Below are 23,583 nucleotides of genomic sequence, written 5' to 3'. Positions count from 1 at the left end.
TGCCTGCTACCCTACATAAAAATAAGGGTTAGCTACAGTGTAAACTTAATTATTACACTCACATTGTCCATTATTCTGAGAAACCTCAGTGTGTTTGACATACGTATTTAGTTACAAACACAAACACACACACACACACACACACACACAAACACACACCTTCTGAGGGTTGATTGATGAACCTGTTTTGCAGGATCAGCGTCTCTTCATGAGATGTGACGCATGCGCAGTGTTTGAGTCATTTAAAGAAATGAATGCACTTGTTCACCAGGACTAATATGTACCAAAGGAGCTGAACCGCACGTTTCACCCGTAAGTATGATGGAAAGGCTGCATTTAAGACATTATTGCTATTGTTTAATTGCTAATGTACGTCAGACGGGCGTCTTTGGCCGTTTTAAACATGCCAAGACCTTTGTGTTTTGTTTTGTTGGTATTTTGAACGCGAGAAACGCGCACACCTGCGTCTTTAACATTGCGGTGAAGATGTCAGCTGATCCTTCAGGTTTTCTGCTCCGCATCCGTGTGGAAACAGCGAGTGTGTGAATGAATCAGCTGTATGTTGACAAGACACAGCTCTGACCTCCGAGTCACGGATGGAAACACAGATGGATGGAAATTAGTCGATGTCGCGTTGAACGCGCGCTCCCCGGTTTGTTTTAGTGTTGTGTGTGTGTGTGTGTGTGTGTGTGTGACGGATGACCCCGCACGCAGATGTATTTCACTCGACACTGGTTATTCTGTGATCTATTCGGATGTGATCTGTAACACACCAGTGATATTGTGACGGCGAACTGATTCATCCAGAAAGCGCCAGCACGCGCGTCTCCTGTATCTGGTATGATGGGGTGTTCTATTAAAGCCTAGCGAGTAATTTCCATGACAAATGTATTTTTTTTCTGGATATCGCAGATAGGCAGGCGATGCTGTCGATATTAGCTAAACGAGCATCATCATCATCCAGGCCTTCATTACTCTCAGTGAATACAAGATATGGAGGCCTGTGATATCATGTCATTCTAGACTAGAAGTGTTGAATTGTGATTTTTTTAGATCAGTTTTTCAAGATAATGCTTGGTTTTGAACACTTTGTTTAATACATTTGCATGGTAAAGTGGGGAAAATTTTAGCTTAAATTTTACAATAACGGTGCATTCAAGACATTAGGCCCTGTGTGAAGAATTTGGTCAAAATTATTAAAGAATAATATCCTGAGCTGGACCGATATATTTTTCTTGTAGTGTAAACAAGATAAAATGATTAAATTATAACTTTTTTTTTTTATAGGAAGTAACCAAGCTGAAATGGCACCAAATAGAAAGAATGACCTATTGGTTTGTGTTAAATCACTGCAATGGTCATTATAGTTATAATAAAAGGGACGGTTTACAAAATGCATTTAAAAACTAGTTTGTTTGTTTTAATCAACATTGATATAGTGAAAATGTATAACTGGTCTTTTTTTTCTTCTTCTTTTTTTTTTTTATTAGCTCTTAGTTTATTTGAAATGTTCCTGTGGTGTGACATTTACAAAAAAAAATGTATGTAGTCTATCTGTAAATATTTTCATGTAAAATGCATACCTGATATTTATAAAAGGAGAAGCAATGTGTAAAATAGTTTTGGTGAAGAGTTGCGTGTCAGATACCCATAATTATGGATAAACAGTCAAAGGCAAATAAAAGTAGCTAATAACTCGACACGAGGCAGAACAGATGCTGTATATCCTGGATGATTCTCTAGAGGTTTTTTTTTTTTTTTTTTTTACATTTATTTGTGTAGTTCTAATAAACAGGAAAGCAATGCTAAAGTTTTACTTCACCCAAAAATGAAAATTATCCCATAATTTATTCACCATCAAGCCTTCCTGTATATGACTTTCTTCTTTCAGCCAAACGCAACCTGAGTTATATTACAAAAACGCATGGCTTCGCTTCAGAAGGCCTTTATTAACCCCCTGGAGTCGTATGGATTACTTTTATGATGGATGGATGCGCTTTTTTGGGCTTCAAAACTCAGGCTCTATTCACTCCCATTATAAAGCTTGGAAGAGCCTGGGTATTTTTTTTGTATAAGGGGTGGTTGATTATGATTTCACTTTTCTAACTTTAGTTAGTGTGTAATGTTGCTGTTTGAGCATAAACAACATCTGCAAAGTTACAACGCTCAAAGTTCAAAGCAAAGGGAGATATTTTCTTTTAAAGAAATCGCTTTTTAAGGACTACAACAAACGGCTGGTAGAGACTACACGACACTCCTCCCGGGTTAGTGACATCACCAACCCTAGAATTTACATAAACCCCGCCCACAGAACACGATTTATAGATTATCAGGACAGAATATGCTAATCAATGACTAGAAGATAACTACACATAAGCTACATAAATTCATCAACTAACCATTCAGAAATGTCCTGTTGCTTCTACATGTTGCCACTTCTTCTTGAGTCTCTCCATCATTGTCTGACTCCGGTTTGAACATAAAAGGCTAAAAGTTTTTGAAATTTTCAGTGCATGTGTGTGTGAGGTAAAAGGACACAAGCTCTTGAAGCTCCGCCCCCTGTGCCGGGAGCAGCAGCTCATTTGCATTTAAAGGGACAGACACAAAACGGTGCGTTTTTGCTCACCCTCAAAAATTTACAATTTTAACATGCTATATAAATATATCTGTGGGGTATTTTGAGCTAAAACTTCACATACACACTCTGGGGACATCAGAGACTTATTTTACATCTTGTGAAAAGGGCATTATACCACCCCTTTAATACAACTCCGATTGTGTTAGGCTGAAAGAACAATGTCATACACCTAGCATGGCTTTTTTGAAGGTGAGTAAATAATGGTATAATTTTTGGGTGAACTAACCCTTTATTGTTTCAGAATTCTGAAATTATTTCAACTTCTTCTATTTCAACTGTAAAGCAGCTCTAGAAAAGAGGAAACAATAATGTCATTATTTAGTTCAGGTTAATGTTCATCAATTATGAAACAAATTCAATTCAGCTATAAAGCAGCTCTACAGAAAGCAAAAGCATTAATAAATTACAAGTTGGTATTATTGATGTATTTGATGTTGTTGAATGAAATGTGAACATATCTTGAGCTTGTGTTCACCACAGACCTTATTTCAGCCATTTAACCAAAAAGAAACCTGTTCAGAATAATGCATTGACTCCAGGACGATGGAATCGTAAGTGCTGCAATGCTAAATCGTGTCAGGGTTTTGGCCTACAAAAGTGAATTTCCGTGAATGTCCAGCATGACGAAGGCAGAACCGGTCTGTGATTTCAGGTGAATCATGTACGCTCCGGCAGCCGACACGGGAGTGACCGTGGTTGAGAAGGATGCGGCTCTGACCAGTGCGTATTCCCCTGTGGACTACATGAGCATCACCAGCTTCCCCAGACTCCCGGAAGATGATGCTTCCGCAGACAACGCCTTCAAATCACGCAAAGACGACGATAACTTCCTCAGTGAGCAGGACACAGGTGAATGAATGCTTCTGATCATAGTCTGATGCGGTCTGTGTCAACCAGTCTCGCCCCTGTGAAGGCCTCCTTCCCTTTACCTCTGTACAGATTTAAAAAAAAAAATTTTTACAATTATGAACTGTATTATACATTTTTAAGGCCAGACAGGTAGTTTGTTGAGGTCAGTTTGTAGAGAAAGACTACACAGCTGCGCACACCTATAGACTAAACACGTAATACGCGTGTGCACACCGTCAGCGTTTTCACAGATTTGCGTTTTTGTAGTTTACGCAAAGATGATAAAGTTTTAAAAAATGTCAATGCTTGCATTGTGAACACATTTCAAGGTTTGTGTTCTCGAGCCGCCAGGCACTGTTGGATGAGCGGGCCAGATCGCATTAAGGGTTTTCTGTTAGAGCGGTGTTGTGTTAGCGCCCCCTAAGTTAATAACTAATGATCTTTGCAGGAGTGAATCAATCAAAAGTAACTTTAGCTGGACAATGACTTTATTCTAGAGCTGCTGTAAAGCCAAAACAATCTCTGTTACTGTAATTTCCTATAATCACTGTAAAGCTGCTTTGAAACAATATATATTGTTAAAAGCGCTATATAAATGAAGGTGACTCCTTGACTCCTGTCCTGTCTCTCCATAGAGCCGGATCTGTTCCTGAACTCGGCCCGACTGCAGCGGCTGCCCTCCTCCGCCTCGGACCTGGCCCGGCATGACATCTCTCCCCTGAGAGAGACCACCAGAGACCCGCTGGCGCAGGAGTGCGCGTGCACACGGGACGGCCTGACCGTCATCATCACCGCCTGCCTGACCTTCGCCACCGGGGTCACCGTGGCCCTCATCATGCAGATCTACTTCGGGGACCCACAGGTGCGCTCAAACACACAGCAACAGAGAGCCTTTCTGTAAAGGGATCCCAACTCTGGAACAGGTTGCCAATCGAGATAAAAGCATTACATGATATAAAGCCTTTTACAACGAGGGTTAAGGCCCTTTCACACCGGATGCGGAACGGAAAAGCGAATAGTTTACGTCAAAACCATTCACATCAGCCGCGACGCGAATTGACCTATGGCTAAGCCACGCCCCCAAACGCGATGAGCCAATCACAGTGTGCATAGCTAACCCAATACACTCGGACATTCTCTGCTTCCACGTGCATTGAAATGCATTGCAGTTAGTCAGTTTTCATTCGTTTTTATCTGTTTTTTCTTGTCATTTTAAGTTTAAAATGGTCAAACAGTGTGCATGGGGTACATTCAACTCCAACACTAGGTATGTATTTTTTACCCTTTCCCAAACCACATCTCAACCGAGAAGTGTCTGCTCTGGATTAATTTATGCGGTAACTTAGACCACAACACCAACTAAACGTGGATAAATTAAACAAGGATGTCTACATCAGTTCTAAGGTAAGTCAACAACGTATTTGAACGTTATCTTTAACATCTCTAAAAAAGCTTCCTTTTCCTCTCTCCTTTTTCTCACATAGGTGTCCCTGAGGTTTTTCCAGTTTATTTTGCATCTTCAACTAAACACAGTGCGTTTTGTAATGTAACACACGAAGTAACAAGTTAAAATCATTCGACTAGAAACTGTAGATATCACACAAAGAATGTATAGTATACTAAAATCAGCCCTAAATAGTCTCACTACATTTTGTTACATGTTCAAAGTAAACACGGTCTCTGTCTCTATCTTTGACGATAATAGTGTTAGCTTTCTATCCCAAATGTAGTTTAGCCTGCTAGCCTACACAGCACAGGACTATACAACGACTAAAACTATCACACAACATCGTGATAACCGAGTTGGTTGGCAATGCTACGCCACACATTGTCTTTCAAATCGTTGTCCTTGTAGTGTGTGATTGGCTGAAGCCTTTTCTGTCGCCGCAAAAGTAAAAAGAAAAATCGACATCGAAGCGGAAAAAAATAAAAGTCGTGTTTTCGCCGCAGCACATTCGCGTTCGGTGTGGAAGCGCTCATTACACAAACAGCTGATCAAAAAATAAAACCATCGCGCAAATTATTTGTGTGTCAAAATTGCGTCCAGTGTGAAAGGATCTTAAGCACTGGTTTAAAACAAACCATATTTAAATTGTAATAAATGATTGTTTTAATCATTTTTATCTGTATGCTGCAAGGGTTGGGTGTATCCTTAAAGTAGGTGTTTAGTATGGGTTTATGGGGCGCCGTTTGTAAAGCGGCTCACGCTGAAAATAACAGCAACATTTTGTCACATTTAGCTTCAAACAATGTTTAAAAAACTGGTATGAATTTTTGACGGTCACTTTTTACCACATTTACAACAATATTTGTCAACTTAGAAATATTTTAAATAGTTAAATCTAAATATTAAATGTTACACCTAAATGTTAAATCTAAATGCTAAATGTTAAATCTAAATGTTAAATCTAAATGTTAAATCTAAATGTTAAATCTAAATGTTAAATCTAAATGTTAAATCTAAATCTAAATGTTGAATCTAAATCTAAATGTTAAATCTAAATCTAAATGTTGAATCTAAATGTTTCGAGTGAAACTAAATATTTAACTAATATGCAAATTCAAAATGCCGGTAACCGGAAGTGCCAAAATAAAAGCTCGAGGACGTCAGTGTGTGTTTATAGTGGTTTATAGCATGGTTTATAGTGTCAAATAACGAATAAAAAACATCTCATCCGAGGAAATTGACTTTTGGACATGGATTATCGTGATAATAACTACCTAAAATAATAAACACGTTTGGAGAAACTGTATTTGAAGAGTAGGCTAGTGTCACTTTTATGAAAAGTGTGGGACTTATGACCTGTAGCCATAATAGCCACGAGGGGGCTCACTTTGACTGAATATCATGTCATCACTCTTTCATCGTTCTCATCACGAAACTCTACAGTTTCTCCAAACGTGTTTATTATTTTGGGTAGTTATTATCATTATATTATAGTTATTATTATGAGATGGTTTTTATTCGTTATTTGACACTATAAACCATGCTATAAACACACACTGACCTCCTCGAGCTTTTATTTTGGCACTTCCGGTTACCGGCATTTGGAATTTGCATATTAGTTAAATATTTAGTTTCACCCGAAACATTTAGATTCAACATTTAGATTTAGATTTAACATTTAGATTTAGATTCAACATTTAGATTTAGATTTAACATTTAGATTTAACATTTAGATTTAACATTTAGATTTAGATTTAGCATTTAGATTTAACATTTAGGTGTAACATTTAATATTTAGATTTAACTATTTAAAATATTTCTAAGTTGACAAATATTGTTGTAAATGTGGTAAAAAGTGACCGTCAAAAATTCATACCAGTTTTTTAAACATTGTTTGAAGCTAAATGTGACAAAATGTTGCTGTTATTTTCAGCGTGAGCCGCTTTACAAACGGCGCCCCATATGGGTTTAGTAGGGTTGGTAGTTTTTTATGTTAATGAAAATAAACATGTTAATAAAGGCAAGCAGGGTTGGTAGTTTTTTTAGCGCATTAATCAAAGGTAAACGTTGGAGTTGGTGGGGTTAGGTTTTTTAGTTTTAACCAAAGGTCTGTAGTTTTTCATAGTGTTAACCAAAGGTAAACAGGGTTGTTAGTTTTTTCTTAGTGTTAGCCAAAGGTAAACAGGGTTAGTAGTTGGTGGGCTTGGTAGTGTTCAGTGAATGATGCCTCTAATTGATTTGCTTGTTGGGAAAAGATGTGCTATTACTGTTTTGTCCAATCAAACGTATAATTGTTTGGCTGGTGGAGAATAAATTTCAGCTTCTATTCCAATAAAACCTTTGCTTCTGTGTAACCTCTTCCCTCAGGTGTACAGTCAAGCCGCGGTGGTGACGGATGTGGCCCGCTGCACGTCTCTGGGCTTTGACGTTCTGGGCAAACACGGGTCCAGCGTTGATGCCGCCATCGCCGCTTCCCTCTGCCTGGGCATCATCCATCCCCACGCCTCGGGCATCGGCGGGTACGAGCTCCAGCTCTCTGCTTAATACAGCCTTTCTTTGTCTTGTAAGGGAGACTTTAAAGGGTTGGTTTACCCAAAAATGATCATTGGTAAACAGAAGCTCAAAACATCTAACATGTAAAGCAATCGTGTCTCTTCAGAAGTCTTGGATTAAACTGCTCCATTCATATGGATTAGTTTTACAATGCTTTATGATCTTTTTCAAGTGTAAAATTTTGGTGTAATGGACTTTCAATGGAGGCGCAGAAATCTCTCAGGTTCGTGTTTGAAGATGAACAAAAGTCTTATGGGTTTGGAACGACATGAGAGTGAGTAAATAATGACAGAATTTACATTTTTGGGTGAACTATCCCTTTAAAGATTACGAGCTTAAGAAAAGTAGAAACCAGGTTCCCACTGTCATGGGAAAAACCTACATATCAGGGTATTGTGTTTTGCACTGGAAAAGTAATAGAAATGAGCAAAATCTTATTTTTTTGTTAACAACTGTTTGGGTTTTCTTTTTTAAAGTCAAGAAACACAAAAATATTACAAAATAATATACTAATAATACAAAGCAAAAAGCAACTATACAAATCTAGAACCCACCCCTGGTAGACTTCAAGAAAATAGAAATAAAATACAAACATAGAACGTAGACACAAAATAATAATAGAAATGAGCAAAATCTGAAGAAGTTTCTTCTGATGAATTTTATTTTTTTTGCTCTGTTGTAAAATATTTTAAATATCTCTTTGTGAGTGTTTGTCTAAAGTAGAACTTGCTGAGAAATCAATGAGAAACTGAGTACTATGTCTCCTTAATTATAATTGTTTAAATATTATTTCAAAAGTCTAGCTAGAAATCTCAGTTAAAGGATTTTTTTAAAAGAAATCCTTCTGCAGTAAATCAGAAATAACTCTTAAGTTCATGGAAATTCCAGGAAGCCTAAAGAAAGCGTTACGAGAAGGCATGTGTGCAGGGATAGAGAAATTGATTTTGTGGGGATTCATCAAAAACAGTGAGTGACTCTATCTTGCTTTCTTCTCAGTGGCGGCGTGATGCTCATCCATGACATCCGAAATAATGAGAGCCGGGTCATTGACTTCCGTGAGATGGCACCCTCTGGTATTCACGAGGACATGATGATAAATGTTAATCAAAGGGTAAAGCTTTATTTTGATCTGCTTTCATCTTGGCTTAATGTGCGTCATATGATGATGTTAAAAATCCGAAGCAAATCAACAAGTGCGAGTGTTTCCACAAACACAGTGTCTGCTCTGTGCTCGTTCTGCAGTCGCTGACGTGTCTGTCTCTGTCTGTTAGTCAGGTCTGTCCGTGGCTGTCCCAGGCATGATCAGTGGACTGCATCAAGCTCATCAGCTGTATGGAAGGTATAGCAATACCTCTCTTCACCTTCTGCCTGAAGTGCTCTGTAGTTCCTGTCTCTTTAAAGCCCATTCTTCCAAAAAGCCCAGTCTACTCTGCTCTGATTGGTCAGATGGCTCAGTCTGTTGTGATTGGTCTACTCTGCTCTGATTGGTCAGATGGCTCAGTCTGTTGTGATTGGTTTACTCTGCTCTGATTGGTCAGATGACCCAGTCTGTTGTGATTGGTCTACTCTGCTCTGATTGGTCAGATGACCCAGTCTGTTGTGATTGGTTTACTCTGCTCTGATTGGTCAGATGGCCCAGTCTGTTGTGATTGGTCTACTCTGCTCTGATTGGTTGGTCTACTCTACTCTCATTGGTCAGATTACCCAGACTGTCACGCACATTCTCTCATGTCTTCTTAAAATGAAATATATACAGTACCAGTCAAAAGTTTGGAAACGTTACTATTTTTAATGTTTTTGAAAGAAGTCTCTTATGCTCATCAAGCCTGCAGTTAAAAACAAACAAACAAAAAAACAGTAATATTATGAAATATTATTACAATTTAAAATAATGGTTCTCTTTTTTAATATACTTTAAAATGTAATTTATTTTTGTGATGCAAAGCTGAATTTTCATCAGCAAGTACTCCAGTCTTTGGTGTCTTATGATCCTTCAGAAATCATTCTAATATGCTGATTTATGATCAATGTTGGAAACAGTTGTGCTGCTTAATATTTTTTTTATAACCTGAGATACTTTTTTCAGGATTATTTGATGAATAAAAAGTTAAAAAGAACTGTATTTATTTAGAATAGAAATCTTTTGTAACAATATACACTACCGTTCAAAAGTTTGGGAACAATAACTATTTTTTTTTTAAAGAAATTAGTACTTTAATTCAACAAGGATGCGTTAAACTGATAAAAGGTGATGGTAACGATTTATATTGTTAGAAATGTTTTTATTTTGAATAAATGCTGTTTTTATGAATAAATGCTGTTAACGTTTTACTCAATGAATCCTGAAAAAAGTATTCCAAAAAAATATATTAAGCAGCACAACTGTTTCCATCATTGATAATAACTGAGTATCAAATCATCATATTAGAATGATTTCTGAAGGATCATAAGACACCAAAGACTGGAGTACTTGCTGATGAAAATTCAGCTTTGCATCACAAAAATAAATTACATTTTAAAATATATTAAAAAAAGAGAACCATTGTTTTAAATTGTAATAATATTTCATAATATTACTGTTTTTTTTTTTAACTGCAGGCTTGATGAGCATAAGAGACTTCTTTCAAAAACATTAAAAATAGTAGTGTTTCCAAACTTTTGACTGGTACTGTATGTGCATTACACAGTGATATATCTGATCATGGATGTGATAACAGGATGGATTATTTATGTAAACAGAACTTTGTTGTCATGGGTTTATAGTTTAAAAAAAAAATACAGCAAAGTCCCCCCAACTCTTATGTTTTTTTCACCCTCTTACATTTTAATATCCATTTATCTGAATAATGAGTGTGTTGTAGGTCTGTGTTTTATTGGTTGTTTTCAGTTCTTTTAATTTGTTTTGCCATGTCTGTGTAAATCATTTGAGGCAGCAGACTGAAACTACACCGTTATCCTTCTCATTATTACAACAATAGTCATTAGGCTGCTATTTTAATGGTCATAATTTTTGATAATGAACCATAAGTCCAAGGGGGCCTGAAGGGCGGGCATTGTGGAGATGTGTTACGCAGCTGCATCACAGAAATAATGGTCGAACTACAAACAGGGCATTTCAGGCTGGTGTTTTCTGTTCACAATCCAGTCCAATGTGGATTTAGGCAATCACATGATCGGGAATGTGACGTGAGGCTGAAAGATTTCTACACGCATATCTAGCAACAAGTTCATGTTGCTCCCACAGATTCGCTGTGTTGACCAACAGAAAGCTGCTTTGTGTGCAAGTGACTTCTGTGCCTCCTACATCGCTACACTATTGACTGTAGACAATGGACCCCTTTTGCCCATGACTGCACGTTTTAAAGTGACATAATTAAAAAAGTTATAACTATTCTTAAAGAAATAAATTAGATTGCTAACTTGTATGACTTGTCTAGGCATTTTATGCAACCGGCCACTGGAAATGACTTCTGGACAATTTTAAGGTCATATAGATCCTACTGTGCACCCACTTGAAGTTGCGCACTAACAAATAGTAGACATCTTACTGAGTAATAGAGATTCATTTTTCATATTTTTATCAATTCTCACTTTAAATGATGGAAAAAGAGCTTGACAATGGTGCATGTTCGCCCTCCTCTAGAATGTCGTGGAAAGACGTGATCACTACGGCTGCAGACGTGGCGAGGGATGGGTTCAACATTACGCATGAGCTGGGTGAGCACGCAACACACACACACACAACACACACATGTGACGCACACATCCCTGAGGTCTACAGGACGGGTCTGTAGGTAGTGTAGAGTTGTCACTGTACAAAAATTACAGTAGTCGGTACCAATGCCAGTAAAAAATCTGTGTGCAGATTTCGGTACCAGAGCAAAAACTGCTGAATAAAGTACTTTTTATTTTTTATTTATTTATTTTTATTCCCATTTTGTCCAATCCATTGATTATCACTGTCATTCATCGCAGTTTCTGACTCAGTCACACATTTAAATACGGCTGTCGATCCAGAAACTTTGCAGTGTACTAAGCAGCATGAAAAACTAAAGTTGTATTCAGATTGTGAATAGGTGTAATAACCAGCAAGCAAGAGAAGACTAAGGCTGTCAACCTCTAAAACACAAGCTCACTGAATTCTGCACTCCTGCAAAAACTCACGTTATAATAAAATAAAGCTGTCTTGGCTGTAAAATGAATCTCTTATTTACATCGTGTTTACACTGTTGGTTGGCTTATAATGAAAGGATTTGCGAGCGTGCGGTTCACGTTGAACAAAACAACACCATGTGCGTTTTCAGCGTTAAGTGGATTCTGACTAACTTGCTGACTATCACCCTCGATTGGCAATTGCATTCATGAGCTCAACAGATATGATTGTGATTGTGCTTTTACAAGCCTTGAGCATTGTAGCCACTGTAAATAGAAACTTGTGTGGCTTAGAAAGCACTCAAACACACGTTTAAGGTATCATCAACTGTTTTTATTCATTTAGTTATTTAATTGTTTTGCTTGGCACCGGTAGTAGCAGTACATTTGACAGCTCTAGTATGCAGGCTTGAAAAGTAAGTGGCTTAGAGATGTCAGCTGAAAAGCAATTCGGAAGAATGTGCAGCAAGAAAAGTAAATGTGTCAGTTTAGTTACGTTAATGTGTGCCATATGCCATATGTTTGAGGCAGTTTGGTGTAACTTCATCTTTCCACAGCTGATGCGTTGTCTAAAGTGAAGGAGCAGAATGTGTCGGAGACGTTCAGAGATCTGTTCCTGCCTAACGGTCAGGCTCCACTCGCGGGACTTCTGGTTAAACGTCTGGATCTGGCTGCCATTCTGGACAAGATTGCAGCCAATGGGATCTCAGAGTTCTACAGTGGGAATCTGACTCAGGAAATGACATCAGTGGTATGTCTCCAGTGTTATTTTTATTATCATTATATACTATTACAGTGTTTATTAATATTTTTTCAAACACTTGCCATTTGCAGATATTTTCTTTGTGCTTCCAATCACTTTAACAACAAAACATATTATTATAATAGGATTATTATGTGTGTTTGTGACCAGGTTCAAGCTAAAGGAGGTGTGCTGACAGAGGAGGATTTCAAAAACTACTCCACTATCATACAGAAGCCACTGCAAACTCTTTACCAGGGTAAATACCCATCGCTTTACACCAAGCAGCTCTAAAAGACCCTTTGAGTCTTTGAAATGTCTGTCTGTTGCAGTTTATTATTGATTTACTGCAGTAGTTTAGGTCTCTGTTGGCCTTCACAGCTGCGAAGCAAAAACTGCTAACAGTAGAGCAATAAAACACCCTTCTGCTTTAGCCTGTATCAATTTCATAAGTAGAGCACACTTATTGTTGTAACTTGACTTCTCAGAACTGGGTGGATGAGAAATGCAAGTGGAAGTTCAGCAGTATTTTATAAAGTACACAATAGTCGTTCTAAGGTAAATCTATCTGTATGGAAATTAGCTAAAAGTTAAGGTAGTCCATGGGAAAAATACTAATGTATTAAAGTAACTGATATTAGTTAATGTACAATGGAATCCATAAATAATGGATCAGCTCTTTATGGCAGTGTAATGGTGTAGTTAAAGCATAAATGCCCCGCTTGACCTGATAGGTTTCATTGATTCATTGAAAACACTCAGCCTTTTGTTCACACATCATCACGATCCCTGAGCCGTCCGCGTGTTGTTTTCTGTGGTCTGCAATCGGGAAAAGAAACAATCGAAAAAGAAAAAAGTATAAAGATTGTTTTTCAAAATGTAGCAAAGTCAATACAAACATTTACTTCTGTACAGTAACTGAGTGTTTCTGCTTTAGTCCAGTCATTTTAAGTCAAAATGGGGGTCAACCTTGAACAAATTGCAACAGAAGCAAACTCAACTGATTTTGTATCCTCAGTATGTCCTGAGTAAGGAAAAAAAAGCCCAAAGAATCCCATTAGGGGAAAGTTTAGAAAAAGACTCAAATATAGCCTATTCATACGCCTATTCATTATTTTTCTTATGTGAATAGGGTAACAATTTTAACCTTTAGATATCACCATGAAAATTACTGAGTTGATTACTTACATCAAGACAAACAAAAAATGTATTACAAGTTTTTTGAAATGGTTTGTTAACATGGACAAACGGTGCATAATCTAATTATGTATGTGCTAATTTGCATGAATACCACAACGGATCTAAACATTGGGTATAGCCAGGTGAAAATGTCTTGTTGAATCTTGTTGACACATAACAGTAAAATACTTAATGTTAAGGTCTGAATGGAACCCATTTAGGCTACCCATGAGCATTAATACATAGAGGCAGGAAGAAGTACTTTAAACCAGCCTTCTGATTGGATGATCTGTATTTTAAGGTGTTGTTAAATGCACACACTTATGTGTTAATGTGCCAAGTTCATGTCTTTGTTGGCAACCCTAAACAAATTACAGTTGCCTAATCAAGTTTTATTCATTTTATTTTCTAAGAACTGTGGTACGATCACTATAATGGACGGTTTCTCGTGGCTCATTGCTTTATGAAGAACAATATAACTGCACACTCAATTAAAAGTTTATTTTTAGCAACGGTGCGGTAACAGTTTAGTTTAGGGTCCAATTCTCACTATTAACTAATTGCTTATTAGCATATTACTCATCATCATTAGTTAAAAATGTTATACTTTTCCTGTAGCCTGTGTTTTCCTCAAGCCTCAGTTCTCCAATACCGCAGTGATTTAATGAAAGGTTGACCGTGTTGTGCGTTGCTCTGACAGGCCAGCGGGTGTTTGTTCCTCCTCCGCCCCACGCCGGAGCCGCCCTCCTCTCCGCCCTCAACATCCTGGAGGGATTCAACATCACACGCCAGGAGTCCAGGGGACAGATCTACCACTGGATCGCTGAGGTACTCTCGTTTCACGGGATTCATTGCTTTTAATAGTGATGTGTTTGTACTTTGTAATCAGATTATTGCCTGCTTGCTCTTTCCATCATGAGTTTCACACTGACTAAAGAGTTTCCTGTTCCGTTTCATGCAGGCTTTGCAAAAAATGCTTTTCTTACTCAGTATTTTTGTCTTATTTCCAGTCCAAATATCTAAAAACACTTAAATCAAGATGCTTTTGAAGTAGTAAAATGCAATAAGATATTATGTCTCGTTTTCTGGTGGAAAAAATCAATCAGTTTTTGCTTAAAACAAGTAAAATTATCTGCCAAATGGGGTAAGAAAAATAATCTTGTTTCCGTTTGAATTAAGATTGAATTAAGACAAAAATACTGAGTAAGAAAAGCATTTTTTGCAGTGTATATAACTTTACAGTACGCTTTACTCTGGGTTGACATCTTTTTTTAAACCCAGTTGAGCTGGTTTTGATTGTGTAAGGAAAAAATAATAATTTGAGCTGATTTATGATGTTTTGGGAGTTTTATTAAAATGTAACATTAAGACATTCCAGCGCTTAAGTCAAGTCACTTTAATTTCTGTAGCGCTTTATACAATATAGATTGTTTCAAAGCAGCTTTACAGTGATAAACATTAAAATAATGATTCAGTGATGCGAACAGAATTGAGTTTTGCTGTAAAGCAGCTCTAAAAGACAATAGTAAACAGTCATTGTTCATCTGATGTCAGTCAATAACTGACATTGTTCAGTAACTGTGTAAAGATCATCAATTATGGAATGAGTTTAGTTCATCTATAACGCAGCTCTGGATCCATTCATCATCCATCTTAGTTCAGTTCTCTTCCAGTAGTGTCAGTGCAGGCAAATCAATAATAGTGCTGAGTATTAATGGGAAAGTTCACCCAAAAATTAACATTCTGTTATTAATTACTCGCCTTCATGTCTTTCCAAACCCGTAAGACTTTCATTCGTCTTCGGGTCTTTTTAATGAAACCTGAGACTTCTGTCCCTCCATTGACAGCTACGCCACTACCACTTTGATGCTTCAAAAAGTTCATAAAGAGATCATAAAACTAATTCGTATGAATCGAGAGGTTTAGTCCAAATTCAATCGCTTTATATGATGAACAGATTGAATTTAGGAATTTTATTCACATTTAAACTTTCATCAACGCTACAATTTTGTAGCTTTAAAGTTTGTTCTTTTATTTGCAGTAGAGTTTTTCTCTCTCAAATATTACAAACACACACACACACACACACACACACACACACACATACACATATTTTTTTTATTACACACATAAACCACACTCTTACATCCATACCAACACACCCACACAATTATCGTTGCATAATTTACCCAGCTGGCTCTATAATGTGCCGAAGCAGAAAACAGGAATAAAGCGAGTATTTGCTTTATAGGCCAAACCTGAAAAAATGGCACCATCTGGTAAAAAATAGTAAAAATAACATTTTTGAAGCCTTGCCAACAGAATGAAAGCCTCTTAAGAAAGATTGCATCATTTTATAGTTAAATGGCCCTGGGATTAAAAATGGCAGTTTTAATGGGTTTCAATGCAGATATTTTTGTCCAAAATGCGCTGAGAGGAACTGTGTACCTAGTGCAAAAAATATTTTTTTAAAGAAATGGGGGTGAAATAGTAAAATTCCAATAAAAATACACACCTGAGCCAAATTTTATGCAGTTAGCATTAACACAGGCAAAGTTATCAAAAAAACAAAACTGAAAAAGACAAAAATGTCCATTAGGACGCTCAAGGGTTAAGCTTTAGGGATCGCTCACCCAAAAATCAAACGGTGTTAATTTTGTATCAATTAGTGTTATTTAGTATAAACTATTATAATTTTTTATTATTATTTTAAATTGGTTTAAATTAAATTGCTTTCTGGTTTAAATTGTAAAGTTTTAGAAAATTTGTGTTTTTGTCACTTTTATTAATTTTTTTTTATTATTTTTTTTAATAGTTTTTATTCATTTCTGTTTTAGGACATCAAGTTTGAATGAAAAATATTGCCTTGGCAACTAGCTAAAATAAATAAAATAAAAAGTTTTTTATTATTTTATTTTAGTTGACATTAAATTTGTTTCAATTGACTGAATGTTTATGTTAAATGGTTTTCTGAATAACGCTGGCGCTCAGGCTCATGTAATGTTGAATATTCCTGTCCGTTTCGCTTGCTCCACATGCAGTCGCTGAAGATCGCTCTGTCTCAAGCCAGTGGACTGGGAGACCCCATGTTTAACGACTCGGTTTCTGAGTTGGTGGCGCAGATGCTCAGGTGACACACAAAATCCTTCAAACAATTATTAAAATCAACATTTTCTTTTCTAATGGTGTGTTTTTCAAGGCAGTGATCAGTTTATTCATAGCATTTCTCTATATGTTTTTGTTTTTCGATGTCGTTGGCTTAACATTCACTGGCTTTGACAGTAAAACCCAGGCTGCTGTTTTCCGGCAAATGATCAACGATTCGCTCGCGGCGGCCGCCGAACACTACGTCCCATCGTACGAGCTGCAGGAGGGCGCCGTGGCCAGCCAGCTCATGATCATGGGCACCGATGACCTGATCGTGTCTGTTATGAGGTGAGTGTGTGTGTGTAGATGTCCAGTCCAATAAAACACACCTGAGCCAGCTCATCGAGCTCCTCAGGATCACTTCAAGCTTCAAGGCGAGCGTTTTGAAGATGCAGAGGTTGGCCCTCCAGAAGCAGAACTGGACACCCCTGACCGACGCTAAACTAATGGCTGATTCACAGTCATGAATGATGTGATTTGTGCTTGCTCTGCTCTTAGCTCACTAAACCGGCCGTTTGGGAGTCGTATTGTGACGCCCTCTGGGATCCTCCTCAACAGTCAGATTCTGGACTTCTCCTGGCCCAATAAAACCCACGGCTCAGCAGCGTTCAATCAGGTACGCTTGGATGGCAAAAACTGGCACACGCTTCACCTAAACTTGCAATTCAACATTTAAGGCGAGACACGGCAGGCAAAAACATAGTTTTTTTTTTTACTGGTCAATTTTGAGATTTTTGGATATTTGTCTTCAATAACGTGTCTTCTTTCAGACTTGTGGTGAAAAAAAAGTCAGAAATACACATTTAGGTCTTTATTTTACTACACTTTGTCTGTTTGCGTCTGTAGATTTCTCATAAATTCATCAAAAGTTGGCGTTCTTAATCAACACATGCACCGCTGGAAAGCTCTCTCTCTCCTGTACAGTGCTGTCGGATCCAAATATGGTCATTTCCTTTTTATCAGCAACCAATCGTGAAAGTAAAAGGGCTGAATGCGCAATCTCATTGGCTGATGATAAATCTTTAAAGCCTTTAACTCTTGACTTTTCTCTCATCTGAAATCTCCACTTCAGTAGCACCGATATACACCAAACTCTCCAGTCTTGTACCTAGTTATATTATGAAGACATTTACAGAGGGATTTGTAAATATATTATTCCTAGCTTGATTTATATAACATTTTATTCCAAAAAACATGGCGAAAATCTTTTTTTTAAGGCTATTGACAGTATATTCTGATTTACAGGATAAAAAAAGTAGATATCCATAAATCCCTCTGTAATTTTTTTCCAATCTAATATGTGAACACAATGAAAAAATAATTTTTAACCTGGCTTTATCCAATACTCAGATATGCAAATATATGCAAATTAGTGCATATTTAATTAGATGTAGCCTAATTTGCATATTTAAACATTAAATTACAGAAAACTTGTAATACATTTTTTTCTCATCTTAATGTAGGTAATCAACTGGGAAAGTTTCATGGTGATATCGGCTAGTTAATGTTTACCCTATTCACCTGTAGTGTCTATTTTCTGCATCCATTGATTTTTCCTAATTAAAAAGTCATCCTGTTGTGCCATTTGGTTTAAAAGGTGCTTTAAATAATTTAGTTTGCTCCTGCCAAAAGACGTGCCCTTTCTGCAAAACTGCTCCCTAAAAAGTCATGTCAGCAAACCCCAATATGGCATCTGAGAGAGATTCTGATTGGCTGATTTTCTGATCGGCTGAAAAAGCCAATTTTTAGAGCGTTATTGTCAGAGACGTGTGATTTATCAAGACACACGTGTTTCAACACTGTAAAATGTTTCCGTAAAAATCGATGGTTGCCACAGTTTTACTCCAAAAAAGTATGGCATCAACATTTGAAGTTTTACCTAATTAAAGTAAATTAACAATTTAAGTAATGTTAATACACCAAATTACTAAAATATGTTTATTACTTTTTATAATAAACTAACAACCACCTTAAAAACAGAGAAATTAACATGATGAATCAAAGTAGCTTTTCCATAAACTGAGGTAAATACTATTATATGAAGGTGCCGCTGTGTCACACACACACACAAATACATACGTTATCATAAAACACCATCATGGTTACACTTACATAATGCAATAAACATTCATTTAACAACATAATATTTAACATAAAACCCTAATATACATAAATAATAAGAAAAAACAAAGATGAATTGGTTATTTAAATTGAAAACCATCAAATGTGAAGCGTTACACACAGAATTCTGGGAATGTCTGTTTATGGTTACTACCAAAACTTGCACATTTATTAGTGTTTCACCATATAGAGTAAGCGATCTCTGTCAACCGATTAACAGTTTTTTACCGTAGTGTTTTTACGGTTAAGACTCCAGTGCTGTGTTCAGTAAGTGTCAGGCTTGTGACGTGCTGCTCGTGTGGTCCTCAGCGGAACAGCGTTGAGCCGGGCAAGCGTCCGGCCTCCTTCCTGATGCCGGTGGTGGTGAGGCCGTCGCTGGGGGTGTGCGGGACCTACATCGCCCTGGGCTCCTCCAACGCGGACCGCGCCGCCAGTGGCATCGCTCAGGTCAGGCCCAGTCCATCACATTAAAGCACTCGCTGCGCTCAACACACACACTCACTCTGCTGTGTGTTTCTGCAGGTTCTGATTAATGTCTTGTCATCACGCAAAAACATGAGTGACAGCGTGTCCTACGGGAGACTCCATCCTCTCATCCAGAACAACACCCTCCTGGTGGACTGTGAGTTAAGAAAATACTATTATATATTATAGTTTTGCCATTCAAACGCTAAGATTTTTGAGAAAAGTCTCTTCGGCTCACCAAGGCTGCATTTATTTAATCAAAAATGCAGTAAAAGCAGTGAAATATTATAAATAGCTGTTTTCTATGTGAATATATTTTAATGTGTCATGTATTCCTGTGATGAAAGCTGTATTTTCAGTCTTCAGTGTCACATGATCCTTCAGAAATCACTCTAATATGAGGATCTGATGCTCAAGAAACATTTCTGATTATTATCAGTGTTGAAAACAGTTGCGCTGCTTCATACGTTCGTGGAAATCGTGGAAAGTTCAAAAGAACAGCATTTATTTATTTGTAACATTTATAAATATCTTTACTATCGGTTTAATAAATTGAATGTGTCCTTGCTGAGTACAAGTACCAATTTCTTTAGAAAACTTTACTAACACGAAACTTTTGTAAAAAGTTTTTAAAAAATTGTTCGTGTTAACAATTGAAACACTGAGACACAGGAAGTACATCATTTATAGGAAAGACATAAAAAAATTAAACAATGAGATGATTTATTGTTTAAGGAGAATAAATCATAAATATTTTATATATAAATAACATTTTTCTTAAATATATGCATGCATGTGTGTGTATTTGTATATACAAATGAATTATACACAGTACACACACTTAAATTATGTAAACACAAACTTTTATTTTGGATGCAATTAATAGTTGCCCAGCACTAATTTTAATATTATGTAATTAAATCAATAACTGCAAACCAACGTTTGGCTTTTTAATGTGATGAATTTTGTAGATTAAATTTTGATGCTTGAAAATAACAAACTTGAAAATGTTTTTATACATGCTGTATTTTGGTAACATTATGAAGACTGTAAACCTCATATGAACAGAGAATATAAATCTGACGACTGAGGTCAACCATCAGCTCTTCAAAGGTTGAGCACAATCTGAAATGTAAGAGCCCTGTTTTGGACCCTTTATGTGGAAAGTGTCCGGTGTGTGGAAAGCACCATTTTGTGATGCGACGATGATATGAGTGTGTGATGTCCGGGGTCGGGTTGCGCTGTAACGCGTCTCTGGTGTGTGCAGCGAACTTTCTGCCGGCGGATGTGGCGTCTCTGACCCAGAAGGGCCACGCGGTGCAGAAGGTGGACATCATCTCGCTGGTGGAGGGAACCCGCAGGACCAACGACCTGATCATCGGCGTCAAGGACCCGCGCAGCAGCGACGCCTCCGCGCTGTCCATGTCCATGCCCTAGACTCACACACACACACACACACACGGGAGCTTGTAGATAGACACGGGATTGTACTGTCATACTGTTTGTGCATTAAATGGGCGAGTTGATGATGGAAATGAGCCACAAACACAGAGAAAAACAGCTTGCATGCGCACACGAGCATGATAACGATGACAGCTTGTGAAAGGCAGAGAGAAATGTGCAGTGTTTTTCCTCATTTACCTAAAGATTTCAAGAACTACTCTTCGTGACACTGGTGTGTCATTCTCACTCATGACTAGATGAGTCCGCTTGAGCTCCGACACATACAGTGCCTGTCAAAACTTCTGGACATAACTGCTCATCATTTATTGATCTTTTCTTTTCTTAGTTATAGTAAAGTCGTCAAAACTGTAAAATAACACAAAAGGAGGCATAGAATTATGCAGTGACAGAGAAAATAGAGCTGCACGATTCTGGCTAAGTAATAATTATTTTTTGTTTAAAACCAAGATCACGATTCTGAACAGACAACTAAACAAAATAACGTCATTTACTAGAGGTTCTGACAAAATGTTAATTGTTATATAAAAAAATATTTAATACATTTGAATTTTTTTTTTTTTTTATGGATTTGAATGAGCGATTCATTATGTGTGCTGGACTTGATTTATGGCGCTGAGCAGATTTATCGGGAGACGGCTCTGTTTGCTTTCCACTCGCTCTTGCGGGACTTTAATCTCATTCACCGATCAATCTGCACAGCACCACTTCATGTCCAGCACACCTAATGACTCGCTCATAAAGACTTCACTTGTTTCGTTACTGGATGAATCAGCGTTTTTGAAAGAATCTCTTGAATGAATGATTCAATGACTCTCTCAAAGACTTCATTTGTTTCGTTACTGGATGAATCAGCGTTTTTGAAAGAATCTCTTGAATGAATGATTCAATGACTCTCTCAAAGACTTAATTTGTTTCGTTACTGGATGAATCAGCGTTTTTGAAAGAATCTCTTGAATGAATGATTCAATGACTCGCTCATAAAGACTTTACTTGTTTTGTTACTGGATGAATCAGCCTTTTTGAAAGAATCTCTTGAATGAATGATTCAATGACTCTCTCAAAGACTTCATTTGTTTCGTTACTGGATGAATCTGCGTTTTTGACCGAATCTCTTGAATTAATAATTAAATGACTCACTCATAAAGACTTAATTTGTTTCGTTACTGGATGAATCAGCGTTTTTGAAAGAATCTCTTGAATGAATGATTCAATGACTCACTCATGAATGTTTCAAAGACAAATACATTTTTAACAGTCTCTTGACGCCATCTTGTAATCAATCACTACCGTAGACATCAGTGTTTATATGCAAACTATAAACTTTAATCGCAGTACTTTTGTGATAATTTGAATTATTTTAACACAGAAATAATGAGACTGTGGTTGAAAAGACTGTGTGAGAAGCTGTTTCATATAGGCTAACATGATAACTGCTCTCTCTGGATCTGGATCAGCGGCAGCGCCAACTCAGATCTGAATCGTACTTGTCAAAGGTTTAATAGTCTCAGATGAATCGTTGTCATGTAGGAAAGAAATCGTGTGGGTGTTTGAATCGAGATCGCAAACTTTTAACAACTAATCGTGCAGCTCTACCTAAAAAAATAAAGAAATTTAAATATTTAAGCGTATTTCTTTATCTAGAGTTTCAGTTTAGCTCACTTCTATGAAAAAAGAAAAGAAAACCTTCCTGAAGTACATCTTGGGATGCTTACAAAACAGTAAATAACCCGTGTTGAAGATGTTCCAGGCATGGCTGCTTTTCCTTCACTCCCAGCTGAAACCCATCCATCCTGCAAAACTCATTTCTAAGACTTTACATCAAAATGATTTTAACATCACGAAACATTTTCGTTGAAGTGTGTCCAAACTTTTAACTTGTACTGTATATTTCACTGTCTTTTTATTACCATAATTACTAGCTCTTTGTGGATTGTGTGGGATTATGCCTTATTATGCGAATGACTCCAGGTTTAGGGAAAGGAAAATGGAGGGATTTTTTTTTCCAAATCTCGCAAGGTCTATGAAGTCTTCGTGAAGAAGTAGCTTCACAAATGTGTGTAAATGTTACATGAAAGTGAATCTGACATTCTTGCAATGACAGAGAGGGTAAATGCTGCTGTTTACAAATGAATGATGTATATTATATATTGATTATATTAGAGGGTTTGGTGTAAATTTATAGTCTTATTTTATTAGCCAAGTAAATGACCTAAACTGAATGAAGCTAAATTGTAATACGAGGCAAATAAGATGGATTTTCCTACAGTTACGTGTGTCATAATCTTTCACGTGCAATTTAATATATATCATAATTGCTTCAACAGTTTTTATTTTTAAATTGTGGTTGTCAGTTTGCTGATGTAATTTTAATGAGTTGTCTCTTTTATGTGGAAACAGTGAAATTAATGCCTTGAATGTTTGCTGCACATATTTTCTGAGAGACAAGCTGTTGACCAGCATTTATGTGTTTTTCTCCCAAATGAACATAATTGCACTGTAACAGCATCACTGTTGTGTTTAGTAGCTTTACAATGAGAGCGGCCAAGATGAAGAATAAATATTTATGTGTAGTTTCGTTGTGTTTTGTGCCTCCTATACTATAATCAATGCTTTGAATATGCTAGAATTGCTTATTTAGGCTATCAACCACTGGAAGGACTAGATAAATTTGACTAAAATTAAATTGTTCTTTAATAAAAAAAAGCTCACAGTCTCACTGAACATATGAAAGTGAATGAATTGAGAAAACTAAAAGCAAAACAATAAAAAGAAATGAAATTATAGCCTATCATAAAATAACGTAAACACGATTAACATTAGATTAAA

At 37.0% G+C, this 23,583-nt stretch overlaps 1 protein-coding gene across 3 annotated transcripts; it reads left to right on the top strand.

Moving 5' to 3' along the window:
- The first annotated feature begins 189 nt into the window (after positions 1-189).
- On the top strand, positions 190-23,327 carry ggt7 (gamma-glutamyltransferase 7). Of its 3 annotated transcripts, none has more exons than XM_084099865.1 (16): positions 190-312; positions 3,291-3,487; positions 4,123-4,349; positions 7,302-7,453; positions 8,484-8,598; positions 8,759-8,826; positions 11,131-11,204; positions 12,197-12,390; positions 12,553-12,640; positions 14,261-14,388; positions 16,602-16,690; positions 16,843-16,995; positions 17,206-17,323; positions 19,138-19,275; positions 19,351-19,450; positions 20,561-23,327. In XM_084099865.1, the coding sequence occupies exons 2-16, from the start codon at positions 3,298-3,300 to the stop codon at positions 20,728-20,730; spliced, it is 2,004 nt and encodes a 667-aa protein (XP_083955991.1). In that variant the 5' UTR covers positions 190-312; positions 3,291-3,297; the 3' UTR covers positions 20,731-23,327. The 3 variants fall into 3 exon arrangements, with proteins under 3 accessions (XP_083955991.1, XP_083955992.1, XP_083955993.1); XM_084099866.1 differs by lacking the exon at positions 190-312 and adding an exon at positions 537-838; XM_084099867.1 differs by lacking the exon at positions 190-312 and adding an exon at positions 539-557.
- Positions 23,328-23,583: the final 256 nt, after the last annotated feature.

Source organism: Abramis brama (genome assembly GCF_963993115.1).
Source record: "Abramis brama genome assembly, chromosome: 22".
Classification (NCBI taxonomy): Eukaryota; Metazoa; Chordata; class Actinopteri; order Cypriniformes; family Leuciscidae; genus Abramis; species Abramis brama.
This window is presented reverse-complemented; position numbering and strand designations above follow the sequence as displayed.